Here is a 12,765-nt window from a genome sequence, read left to right on the forward strand (position 1 = left end):
GATCCCGCTCTAAGGGACAACAGACGGGCGAGGGACCCCAGCCGACGCGGACGCAGATGGGGCAGGGATCCCGCTGGATATGGATGCAGAGGGGGCAGGCAGTCCCCTGGACACGGATGGTGCGGAGCATCGGTGCTTCACCCTCGAAGAGCTGGGGGACTACTTCCAAGAGTGCATCGAAGCCGTCGAGCAGCTGGAGAAAGAGAGAGACAGCCTGATTGCGGAGCTCACCCAGCTCCGGGAGCCGGCGCTGCAGGAGATCCGCCATGCCCACGAGGAGATCCAGGCGGCCTGCCGGCTGCTGGCCAAGGTGGAGCTGGAGAGGGACAACCTGAAGGATGAGATCCGGCAGATCAAGCAGAAGCTGTTCAAGGTGACGAAGGATTGCGTGGCTTGCCAGTACCAGCTGGAGAGCCGGCGGCACGACCTTTCCCAGCACGCTGCTTACCGGGGCGAGCTGGAGACCCAGGCTGGGCAGCTCTCCGGCGAACTGTCCCAGCTGAAGGAGACCTGCGAGAAGGAGAAGGAGGTTTTGAGGCAACGGCTGGAGACGCCGCCGTGTCGGCAGGATAACCTGTACCTGCAGGAGAGCCGCCGGCTCTCCGTGCTGGAGAGACGCGAGGCAGGGGCGAAGGCGCTGCAGGAGATGCAGGGGGAGATCCAGGGGATGAAGGAAGCCCTGCGGCCCTTGCAGGGGGAGGTGAGCCGGCTGTGGCTGCAGAACCGGAGCCTGGAGGAGCAGATCGTCCTCGTCAAGCAGAAGCGGGATGAAGAGGTCGGGCAGTACCGGGTACGCGTCCCAGCTGGGCACCCCTTGCACCCTCTTGTTTAGAGAGCGGGAGCCGTTCTTTGCAGCCGGTGAAATGTGGATGCCGAAGGTCTTGCTCGTAGGGCCAAGGGAAGGAGCAGGGTGGATGAGGAGGGTAAGGAGGTGGAGTGTCTCCTGCTGGCTGAAGTCAAAAGCATCCCCCACCCTGGCACGGGCCAGGCAAAGCAGCAGCCCCTGGGCGTAGGGCAAACCCGAGGTTACAGGGATGCGGTGGGAAAGTGCTGGGGCTTCACCCCATGAGCTGCCGGAAAAAAAGGTTTCTCCTGATTATATTCTCACTTGGTTTTGACCTGCCCCTCGGAAATGGCCCCAGCGAGCAGGGACGAGGCAGGGGGGACGGGGGGTTTCCTTCCCAGAGCAGGCCGGTGGCAGAGCTGAGCAATGCTGCTGAGCACAGGCACCGCACGTTTCCCGCAGCTTGTACCAGCACGGGGGCTGAGCTAAGGTGCTTGGAAAAGTCAGTTTTAAATAAAGGTGGCTTTTCTTCAAAAGTCCAGCCCTGCCGGGGCAGATCCTGCCCTTCCCACTGCCAGGAAGGGTCGTACCTCCTGTGCCCACAGCCCAGGGTCTGGGCTGCCTCCCGACAGGGTTATTTCTGGCTGCGCCAGGCATCCCCCGGCAGCACCTTGTCCTGAGGGACAAGGCAATTCAATATCTACAAGAGCATGTTTGGCAAAGAGGCTCCACAATTAATCTCCCCCATTTCAACACTCCATGTTCTCGGCTCGTAATCGCTGCCTCCTCCCAGCCTGGCTCTGAGCTGCTTCTGGAAGCTGGCGTCCCCCCCCCTCCATCACTTCTCCTCCCTGCTGAGCTGGGGACCAGGTCACCAGCGCCCGCGACACAGCTCGTCTCGGATTTCAGGGTCGGCTCTCCCTTGGAGATGTGCCCGATGTGCCTCCACATTTTCTTTTTCCAAAATTCCTTGTTTATCTTCTCCTGACTCATAGGTTTATACAGTTCTGACAGCTTCTCAAAACACACACGAAGTAGTCTAGGGGGTAAAACCAACCGGCCAAGAGAAGCCTAAGGACGCAACGCATCACATCCCAGCCCAAGCTCCCACCTTTGTAACAAAGCTTTTTTGCAGAGGTTTTTTAAGACGGTGGTTGGCCAGCCATCAGGCTGGCTGCGCTTTGTCCAGACCAACACCATCGACAGGCAGATCCCCCCATGAGAGCGTGGGCAGCAGCTGAGCGTGGGCACCGAGGCAGCCTTCCTCCCCCAGATAATCCACTCTTGTCTTCTTACTCCCCAGGAACAAGTTGAGGAGCTGGAAGACAGGCTGAAGGAGCTGAAGAACGGGGTCCAGCTCCAGCAGCGCAAGAACCAGGAACTGGAGGAGCTAAGGACCAGCCTCCACCAGGAGCTCTCCATCTACAAGTGCGTTTGTGTCTCGTCCCTGCGGTGTGCGGGGGCTGGGTAGGGGCTGGGAGGAGGAGGATGGTGGAGAAGAGAGGCTGGTGGCCACACAGCTATTGGACACCGTGGGCTTTTTCTCCTGGTCCCTGGGCACGTGGCCGGTGTGGGAGCAAGGGGGCCGGTGGGGCAGCAGAGCGGGAACTCCAGGCCTTTTGCCATCCAGCAAATAGGGATTTGGTGGGAATTCCTGTGCACAAGGAGTGGAGGTTGCTTTCCAAGAAGCGGGCATGACAACTTAAAACACAGTGCCGGTTTCCTTAGGAATACGTGGAAAGGAGCTGAGGTTTAGGTTTGGGAAACACCGTTGTGGATGCTCTCCAATGAGAGAGAACGATCTTCTGCTTATTGCTCTCTACTGCTGATTTCACTCAGGTCTTCTTTATTACACAGGATTCTTTAAAGCTCCAGAAAATGCCCGTAAGGTTGTGGACTGTTTTACTCACCAAACTTTGTGGTGTTGTGTGTTACTCCAATCTCAGCTGTACACGCTCTTAACCATTTTCTGTAGCTTCACTGTTACTTTAGTGTTCTTTTTTCCACCTTCTCCGCTCAAACCTCCTCACGCAAGCGCACCACGGGAGGATATTCCCTACCACAAATAGGTAATAGTTTTCTTTTATCCAGGTAAGACTTTAGCATGGTAAGCACAGGGGAAAGAGATCTCCGATTCAGCCTGTCATGTCGCCAGCCATTCCAAGATGCGTTAGTAAGAGTAACTGCATTTACGATTCAGACCAGATCCCAACAACCCCGTGATTTGCTGCTTGCGGTCCTTCCAAATCACACGTCTAAATCACAGACCAATATTTAAGCCCGGGTGCAGCAGCGCAGTCTCTTCACTCCTGGCAATCTACAAATTGCCGTCCCTGGAAGCGGTAGCGTGCAAGGCTTCTCGTATGTCAGGACTCCTCATTAAGTTTCACATTTGCACCGGGGACCTCAGAGTTAAGTACGGCTCCGAGCTGCCGTCTCCCTCAGCTCACACCAAAAGTGACATTCCCTTCTGTTAAAGCACGTTTGTTTGCCAAGGGCTCTGGAAGGGCTGGGCTAGGTCCGCACGCTCACAAGACCACGCGCTGAGCCAGTTTAAGTGTCTCCTAATCACTTTTCTTCCATACTGTGAAAAGAAAGAATGTTTTTCATAAATAGCACGTGCCCCTTCCCCGTTTTCTCCAGCCAGAGTACTTTATATAAATATTCAGTAGCCTAAGTTTACTTTCTACCCATACAGGAGCTGCTTAGAAATCTACGGCCACCTTTGCAAATCGGAAGAAAAAGCAGAGCAGGACTGTTAGGAACGACGGACTTTGCCTCTTCGTAGCAGAAGTAAAGGGCAGAGGCATCTGCAGGGGACGTCTCCTCTCGCTGCTTACCCTACCTGATGCACAGCAGCTGCCTGAAGCCAGGAATACCAGGCAATCATTTGCTCACGTGTATTTCCCAAGGTGCTGCTGTTGATCTTGTACTAAAACTGCTTTTCCACAGAGGAGCAGAAAAAATAATACTTGCACTGAACGACGGACATATGCGAAGAATAACAGATGTATGTTTTTGCTGTGTTTGGAAAATGTTACCTTGTCTTGTGCCACAGGTGGATCGTATAAGCCTCCACGGAAAGTATCGTTCTGGAAGCCAGTGTTAGCGGGTTTGATTTTTAAAGTTTACATGCAAGAGAAGCTTCATCCTTTTAACAGGGTTTTCTTTTGTATTTCAAGGGTCTCTGCTGTATTGTGACATGCTCCACCGCGGGCCACAGAAACTAGTTTGTGGATAATAGGTTTCCACTTTATATAAAGTCTCACACTGAAAATAAAGGTCAGAGTTTAAGGATCCTTTTCATTCTCAAAGCTGCGTCTCAAAGAGAAAATAACAAGCTTGTGTGTCAAGCCAAGGTACTTGTAAGGTATCTGACTATTCATGCTGCAGAGTAACAAAAAAAAAAACCCCTAGTTCTGCAGTAAGGGCTAAAGGCAGACCCAAAATCCAGACAGCGGCACGCTTCAGGTGGAAGGCACGCTTCAGCGCGTTCCTGACTGCTTGGGGGATTAAGTGCCCATTTCACAAAGAAAGCGGCAGAAACAAGGAGGGGGAGAAGCGTCCACACGTTATAAACTAAGGACTATCTAAACCAGCACCTGGTCTCATAGGACACATACGGGCAGAGACTATTCCTTCGCTTTCTCTGCTTTCTGAAGAGGTACACTTTACTCTCGACAGAGTAGTTGATGCAGAAGGGAAACGCCAACACAAAAATCACAGAGCTACACAGCATTTATGTAGAAAAAATTTATTCCATCTGAAGCACTTACACACAATTAGTCATGAGGAGCATGGAGAGTAACAGGTTGCTGGTGGAACAGGCACCTAGTGGAAGATGTGCAGGAACTAGTGGTCAAGGACTAACTCCTAAAAAAAGTAGTTCATCCACATTTAATTTGCTTTACGGATACCAGCTACCAATGCTGTTCTAGGTTACCGGGCATGCCATCTGTGGTACATCAGTTGGTAAAAACATACACCCTTACAACTTGGTGGCCCCAAGTTTTAAAAACCATTTCACAGAAAGGAAAGAAATATATGTGAAAACACAGCTCAAGAAACACACAATAGAGCAAAATACATGGAAGGTGAACAACGCTCTGCAGGAATAGCTAACGAATCCAAACCACTGTCACCCAGCAGATGGGAGAAAAGGGAAAGGAAGGAAGGAATGAAAAACCCAGAATTACCAGTAGAGACAAAAAGTATAGAAAGAAATTTAATTTCAGTTCAAGTCAGAATCTGCGAGTCTGTTTCGTATCTGCAGAGGCAGAAAAATCCACAAGGTACAGATTAACTGAAGGAATCCCAAGACTTTCGAGTTGTACTGAAGAGGACAAGACCTTCCACACTCCATTTCTGAACTGCCAGTGGATTAACACTTGTATCATTTCCATCGGCCCAAGCATACTCTGGCAGCTCTACCGATTTAACTTTTGTTTAAATTAGGCAAAAGCCCGCAGCTGCAGCAAGCTAAAGACAGAAGAAGAAAAAACAACAAAACCAAAGTTTGCTCTGTGTGATGAAGGCAGCTAAAACGGGACAGCCAGCCCTACAGGCAAGAGGTTGCTGTAGGAAATCTGACCAAGGAGCTACAGCACGGTACCAGCTGAGTCGGGCCGAGCCCTTTTCTTAGGGAGTACTCACTGTCTGGGTTAAAAAGCCTGTTGATGGTATCTACAGAAGGATGGCTGAACACAAAGTCTACGTGTGTCTCAAAACCAGTGTTAAATCAATATCGGGGTTGAGAAGGATGAGAAGGAAAAAGACTAGAAACAGGAAAAGGCTGTGATCTAGGATCCTTGACCTTCTGGATCCACGCTTCCTTCAGGGTCTTCATCATTATATATGTTCTCCGCCTGCAAGACAGAGATGGAGGGACTGAAGAAGCATTTAACCACCACACTGAAGAGGATTCCATCTGCTAGAACACTTCAAAAAGTCGTGGCAGTTTTTCATCTGCGTATACGTATTACCCACCCCTGATCCCTCAAGGCCATTAGCGTTAGAGAAGCAACACAAACGACCTTTTTCGTAACAGCCACCTCTCCAAAACATTTCCTAAGTACCCTGTAAGTTACTGTACCTTATGGAAATCTGCCTTCTTTTAAGTGCAAGACTTACTTCAATTAACAGACTATCGTGTATACATTCAGTAGATCCTCTACTTAGCAGCAGCACCTTCCAAAAGAACTATATGGAAGGCTGCTAAGAGCAAAGCCCCTGTGAACCGATTTATAGGTAAAAAACCAGTTAGGAGTATGGTCTCAAAGGTTATTCAAATGATGCAAGATTGTTTTCCAAAACCTTCAACAGCTGGTAATTTAGGGTCAGCAAACTTTTCCTATTCACCGCCACCTCTCTCCATCTTCAGGAGGACATTTATATCATTTGCAAAGATTTCATTCTTTAAGACAGTAACTAACAGAAACCTCAATTTCATCTTTGGTTCTCACACACACAGTTTTCATTCAAACATAAAAAGGAAAAATTTGCTTCTACACCAGTACTTTCTTTTTTTCTACATCATGAGAAACACAAAGCAGCTTCTGAGTATTTGTAAACCATTGTTCCAACCAAACCTGAGTGGATTTCACTATCCCTTTGAGATTTAGGCAGTGCAACAAAGCAAGTCATGCTGAGCGCTGTAAATAAAGCCAGGAATGCTGAAATCCAGGCAGTTCAACACCATCTCTCATCCGCCACTTCCTGCACCTTCCCAAACAACTTACCATTTGCCAGACTTGCATGATATTATCTTCTGATACAGAACAAATTACCCAGGGTTCATTGGGATTCCAGGAGAAATCAGATATCTTTGCAGTATGACCACCATGAATAAACTAGCAATGGGGAAACAAAAAGGGGAATGTTTTCAAATCTATATCACAGAGATGAATAATAGGTCAAAACAATCAATGAGATTCAAAAGACTTACCAACAGCTCTGGGGGACCATCCTCGGCATCTTCAGGGGATTGCTCTTCTCCAATTTTACTATAAAAAAAGGGAGGAAAAGTGAAAAGGTGGGGGTTTGTTTGTTTGTTGGTTTTTTGAAGTGTGATGCAATTCATCAATAATATTTCATCACGACAACGTGACTAATTTGGGATTTACCTCAAGTCCCAGACATTTAGCCTGCGGTCAGTACCACTGGAGGCCAATATAGTTTCATTATGGGGAGACCACTGAACCTACAGACAAGGGTGAATTTAGAAAGGAAGTTAGTTTTAAGAAGCTGTAACATGACAGATATTCACCACAACCACCACTGTATTTTGTATCATAAAAGCTCTGTGAGAATTCAAATTGATATTAAGTTGAAATATGACTATGCCCAATAATAACATTCTAACACAGGAGGTAGGTTTGTGAACATTCATACGCTAACAAGGCATCTGAGCACCAAAAAGGTACCACATGTAACCCTTCCTCTAACAAAGACCACGCGTTACGAAGTGCAAACAGCTCTCAAGGATATTAGCTGCTCCTTACCTTAATAAGGATTGCACAGATATAAACTACAAATTCCTTAAGTAGTAGGTACGGTTTACACATGAAAAGAAATCACTGTAATTAAGCTTAGCTGCCCAAAAGCTCACATTCACATCTTCTGCTGGAGATAAATCTCTTCAAAACATACCCCTTAATAGGATCACAGGATTAGAAAAGAACAGATAATTCTGCACACTAACCTGACATTTCAAGATTCCGTGTGTAATTTTATTTAGAAGTAACTACAGTCTTAACTAGTAACACTTCTATGGAAAAATCTACATATTTTTCTTCTGATTAAGGCGTGAGTTGGAGATGGAAATACTGCATCTGCTAAGCACATGCTACCAGTGAGGTTAACGTTCTATATTTACACCAGCAAAATTCGCAATTGTTCGTTGTCACAGGACGTTCCGGTGACCCCCTTGAACGGGTACTGGCTAAAGCCTCCCTGCAGGACCAAGCTAAGAAGATGAAAACACTGCAGCCATTTCATTGTGCCTCCCTGCTTCAATCTGCTGCCATGAATAATTTACATTTACTCTGCACTGCTAGCATTTCGCCCTTCTGTTGTGGCTAAAGCTCTCGAGCGTTTCCTTCTTACGTTCTGCCCCAGCTTCCTGGACACTCTTATCTGTACTGGAGCTCTACCCCACACAGAGCGCTATACAGCTCCACAACAATAAGCCAGAAGATTATAAGCAGATGAGAGAAAAGAGTATGTGAGTTTTTAAGTGCAAGTACATTTAATAAAAACGTGGACTGGAAAAGAATGTTCTTCATTTTTTCCAGACAGCTAACTAGAACTAAGTCTACGTGCATAAAAGATGAAGACATTTTGTTATACCTGAAATATTTCATCTTTATGTGATTCAAAGGAGTGCAACTTCAGTTTTAGGTTCCTCAAGTCCCATAAAGCAACAGTCTAGGAAAAAAACCATAAGAACATTTTTTGTTGAAGTAACAAATATATACATCCACATTTACACATCAGAAACTAAACAAGTACGTTCCAAGTTCAAGGTAGACGTACCTTATCAGCTGATCCTGTAGCGAGGATAAACTCGCTATAGGGATTGAAAGAGAGGCAGTTGACTTCAGCTGTGTGAGCATCCACTGAATGACTAGGTTTGGAGGTGTTGTTTGACCGAGTATCCCAGCTGTAAGGGGAAAACGTGGAATTGGAACAAAGGTGTATATCCCGTTTTACTGAGGGACTAAGGAGCAGATGGGAAAGCAAGAGGGACAGAAGCACGCAGTTTCTGAAGACATTACCCCACTTACATCATGAGCTTCTGATCATCAGCAACAGATCCAAAAAGAGATTCATGGAGCAGGTGCCAAGACACATCTTCCACGACTGCTGTATGCCCTGTGAAGATGGTCTTTGCATCCACCACTTTGCCTTCTTTTGGAACAGCACTAATATCCCACAAGCAAATGGTCTTTAAAAAAATAAAATTTTTTAAAAATCGCATCTTTAGACAGACATTCTCTTCACCTCCCCTACCTCCTCCCCCTCAAAACCAAAACATTTTTGACCTTTGCCAAGGGACACAAAGTGCAGATTGTACCCCAGCTATATTTAAAGTACTCACATGATCGTCAGAAGCACTAAGCAAATGCCCACTCAGGTTTGGGTTCCATGACAGCCCATAACCTTCCTTCTGGTGTCCACGAAGACGCAGATCAGGGTTACACTCTCCAGAAGGGTCTGTAAAGAGGCGGCGGCATAAGAACTCCAGTGCCTAGCATCATTTCCAGCACATCCTGGAATACCTGGCATTAAGTTTTACTGTGCTTTACTAAACTTTGCTTTGACATTTTCAACAGGATCCCTCTCTAATCTTTTGAGCATTTTCCCCAACTGAAGAATCACCTCATTAAAACAGAATGCACTGAGACAACACAGAGCAGTTTGTCTCCTTAGCTTAATAAAAGCACACTGCAGATTTTCCAAGCTGCTGCTTTTTTTTTTTCCTTCTGGCTGGATGGCCTAGCAGTGGTTCACTCTAAATTAGTGCTATAGTACCTGCAGTATTTTTCTTTCTCTCATCACTTCCAACTGCACTTTGAAAGTGCGAAAGGCACTTCTGATCCCCCCCTGCAAGTGGCAGAACTAGTTACTCTACACGATCTTGACGAGTTCATCAGTAAATGACTGTTAATATCCTTACAGGGTTATCAGGACAACAGCTCAGCAAATCATAGCTTCCAAAAAGCCACCTTCCACCACCCCAAATACCGACACATAGAGTGACATGACAAAACATGCAGTAAAACAGCAAAAGGAAAAAAAGCATACCTTTCTATTGATACCTATTGGATACATATGTTTAAGCTTAATATAAAATAATCTTTTACACTGAATACTTACTTTCCCCTAAAATCACAAATGATATGCAAGCCACGAACTTTTTAACCTCTTTGTCATTACATCAACCTTTTCTTAAGGAAGGGCTGGCTGATCTCTGAGGCATAGACATAACAAAGAAACAGACACCTGGTTTAGAAGGGTGCTTGGTGTAATCAAAGACAAGGACATCACTGGATGGAGTCTTCGTAGCGATGATACACGGGTTCTGTGGCATGTAACGTGCTCTGTTCACTTCTCCCTCGTGATTTATCTTGATTTCAATTTCAATTTTTCCACTAACTGACCCAAAGCCTCCAAACTCTGGAAATAAGAATTTAGTAGTTTTAAATAACAAGCCAGTTTCAGATCAAGACACGAAGATCCAGACTCAATTACTGGTACTACCAAGCACTTATTTTGAAAGACAGTCACAAGAACAACTGTGACGGAAAGAATCCAGTTTTCAAATGGCATGTTGTTTTAAACATCTGTATTTGAAAGATCAAAATATCAGGACTTTGGCTAAGTTAAGGCCATTTCTTCCCAAAAATTGTTTACTATTTCAAATTTAACCACACATGCCCCAAATTTATCATATCTAAAACTCTTATCCGTAATGAAGGTGTGATGCACATTTGAAACAGATGTGCTGTAACTGCTCTTTCAAATATAACAAAAATCAGCATTGCAGAATAGAAACAGTTCTGGTAGAAACAAATTGCTGCACCGCGTTTAAGATATGGGACTGTAATATAATTTGCTAAAACTACCTTATCTTTATAAGTAAAGTCACAATAACTTAGTATTTCACAAAATTGCACAGCACCATTCCGGCAAAAAGAGGGGGTTTTTTTTGTTTGTTTTGTTTTTAAATCGGAGTAGTATACTTTTGAGAAATACCAAAATAGAATAGAAACAAAGTATTTATTAGACAACATGGTGCTCATGAATAACTCTAAGAAGCCCGAAGATCAAAATCCTAATTGCACAATCCAGGCTTCCGGCAAAAAGAAGAGCAAACATTGGATCATTAAGGACTTTCACCAGGTAGAAAGATAGATTCAACCAAGTAAAAATGAGAAATGTCTAACTTGTAGCAACGCTGACAGCCAACTAAGATTACAGAAAGCATCAAATTCAAGTCTGATATACCAAACAAACCACAATTAATCTTTTTGTCCAAGAGGGGCTGGCACAACTATCAGGCAGCAGAATTCAGACAAGAGAAGAACATTTGAAACGTTACACTCCTTCGAAATAAAATATTCTTTTACATGAGTGACTTTCTCACTGGAAGAGTTTATGTAATGCAAAAGTGATAATGAAAATACCACTAAGCAGTACTCCATGAAATTCAATGTCAATTCCTGATGAGAAACAGGGAGGGGTGAGGTTTTCCCCCCACACACGTACTTTTGCAGTAAGCCTGCCACCTTCTTTTTTCATCATTATATTCTTAAGACATTACACACATTAAAAAACCATAGTATTTGTCTATTAAGTAGGGGTATCGCTTAGAAATAAATTGATTAGTTTAGAAGTAATTCCTGAACTTTGCTGCCCGAACTTTAAGGAAAGACAAATATTTTATTGAGAAGGGAAGGAAAAATGGTTAAAACTCCCCCTGGTCCACATCTTTGGTCCCTTACCTCCTTTCTCACTATCATAGTGTGAAGCATCAAACTGCGCATCATCGTTAGGCAACTGCACACTAGCTATCACAAGATGATTTTGTTCATCTGAAGTGTGGGTCCCCAGGACTAACCGGTGAATACTGAAATCTTTGCCTTCAGGTCTGCAAGGGAAGAGAGTTACACGAGAAACAAAAGGGGTTTACACAAATACCCATCTGATTGCAACATTTTTTGATGACAGCTTCTAACGCTAATAACACTCTTTAAAGTTATCGCTGCTCTCCTGCTGCAACACCAAACTCACTTCCTCCAGAGGAAATCACTTATCATAACTCAAGATCTCAACCTAAAATTCTCTCAGCACAACACTCTGACAGACCACCGTCCCCGTGCCTTCCTTGAAGAGACCTTAGCGGCTCCTCCCGAGTACAACTCTGAGGCGCATGAACATTCAGAGCAAGCAGAACGTTGTTATGGAAGCTTAGGACAAAATGGTGGTTATACGGAAATTATATCTAGTTCTATTTTTGAGTAGATTTTTGCTTGCTAAAGGGGAGGGTGAAGCTGGAAGAAGAAAAACGTGGAAATCAAATGTGTGAAATATCTTCTCAGTAATAGAAGACATTTTCCCACATTAAAAATGCCTGTACTGATTATCTTCTCTAGCGCCCATAGTCCTCAACTTGCTGTTGGCAAGGCAAGGGTATGAAAAGTGCTTAAGACAGAAAGGAGTCACATACTGTCTTACTTTAACAAAAAGTGATCCTAGATTTACTACTTATTCCGCTTTAAAAGAAAAAAGCAAAAGGATCAGTTTACCTTGTTACATCAGGAAGCCACTGCGCAGTCAGGCTGGGCCATTCCAGAGCATGGGTCATTACCAAATCATACAAGAAGGGGGTGTTCTTTTTCCATATTTTATACTCTTCATTGATCACACGTTCTTCCACTGCATCATCAAAGGCTGCTAAAGTGGTTTGTTTTAAAAATGCATACAATTAGCCTTTACGAATATATTTACAACATACGCACAACACTGTGAGTGGGCGACTGAATAAAGAGACAACTACATCACACCCTGGTTTGCTGTTACGACTACTCTGTTGGAGTAGTCGCTAGATGATTACAAATCCTCTGTTGCACATGCTAATCCTCGTTTCTGGATATAAGGCTCGGAATTAATATTAACTACGTCAAATTTCACGATCTCAACAGAAGCAGCGTAGTAAAATTCTGAAACTCGGTGCCACAGCATACTGCGGAGGCAAAAAACAGAACTGTAGAGGCGTTTAAATGCAGGAGGTCCAGCAACCGACGTTAAACAGCCCGGTCCAGGTGCAGCCTGGAACCACCCGTTCCCCAAATCCAGTTTTCCGAGGCTCCTTCCGCCGCCTCGCTCCTCTCACGCGCTTTCTCGTGCCATCTGCCACCACCAGAGAAAGCGACCGGGCGCAGCGAGACCCGCGGGAGCACACCCACGGACCGTGGCTG

General features: G+C 45.3%; 2 protein-coding genes across 2 annotated transcripts in view; one reads left to right on the forward strand and one right to left on the reverse strand.

Annotated features, from left to right (window-relative positions):
- SYNC (syncoilin, intermediate filament protein) overlaps positions 1–4,079 on the forward strand; it is an 8,523-nt gene extending 4,444 nt beyond the window's left edge. Inside the window, exons 3-5 of the mRNA XM_009332212.1 lie at positions 15–790; positions 2,088–2,212; positions 3,483–4,079. Coding sequence (XP_009330487.1) covers positions 15–790; positions 2,088–2,212; positions 3,483–3,546 — 965 coding nt within the window. The 3' untranslated portion in view covers positions 3,547–4,079. The remainder of the gene's footprint in view (positions 1–14; positions 791–2,087; positions 2,213–3,482) is intronic.
- Positions 4,080–4,527: 448 nt separating this feature from the next.
- Positions 4,528–12,656, reverse strand: RBBP4 (retinoblastoma binding protein 4). The gene is made up of 11 exons (XM_009332157.1): positions 12,094–12,656; positions 11,290–11,435; positions 9,788–9,961; positions 8,883–8,998; positions 8,569–8,729; positions 8,318–8,444; positions 8,132–8,209; positions 6,907–6,983; positions 6,729–6,786; positions 6,523–6,633; positions 4,528–5,649 (listed from the first exon to the last, which is right to left on the reverse strand). Exons 1-11 carry the CDS (start codon positions 12,150–12,152, stop codon positions 5,584–5,586), a joined length of 1,173 nt encoding a protein of 390 aa, XP_009330432.1. The 5' UTR covers positions 12,153–12,656; the 3' UTR covers positions 4,528–5,583.
- Between the last annotated feature and the right edge of the window lie 109 nt (positions 12,657–12,765).

The sequence above is a fragment of the Pygoscelis adeliae genome, unplaced genomic scaffold (assembly GCF_000699105.1).
Source record: "Pygoscelis adeliae isolate BGI_AS28 unplaced genomic scaffold, ASM69910v1 Scaffold359, whole genome shotgun sequence".
Lineage (NCBI taxonomy): Eukaryota > Metazoa > Chordata > Aves > Sphenisciformes > Spheniscidae > Pygoscelis > Pygoscelis adeliae.

Excerpts from the sequence above, each read along its gene's own strand:
- RBBP4 (XM_009332157.1), bottom strand. The coding sequence starts at position 12,152 with ATGACCCATGCTCTGGAATGGCCCAGCCTGACTGCGCAGTGGCTTCCT. Across the intron at positions 9,962-11,289 it reads CTATGATAGTGAGAAAGGAG|AGTTTGGAGGCTTTGGGTCA; the intron begins GTAAGGGACCAA and ends TCTTATTTCCAG. Across the intron at positions 8,730-8,882 it reads TTAGTGCTTCTGACGATCAT|ACCATTTGCTTGTGGGATAT; the intron begins GTGAGTACTTTA and ends ATTTTTTTAAAG.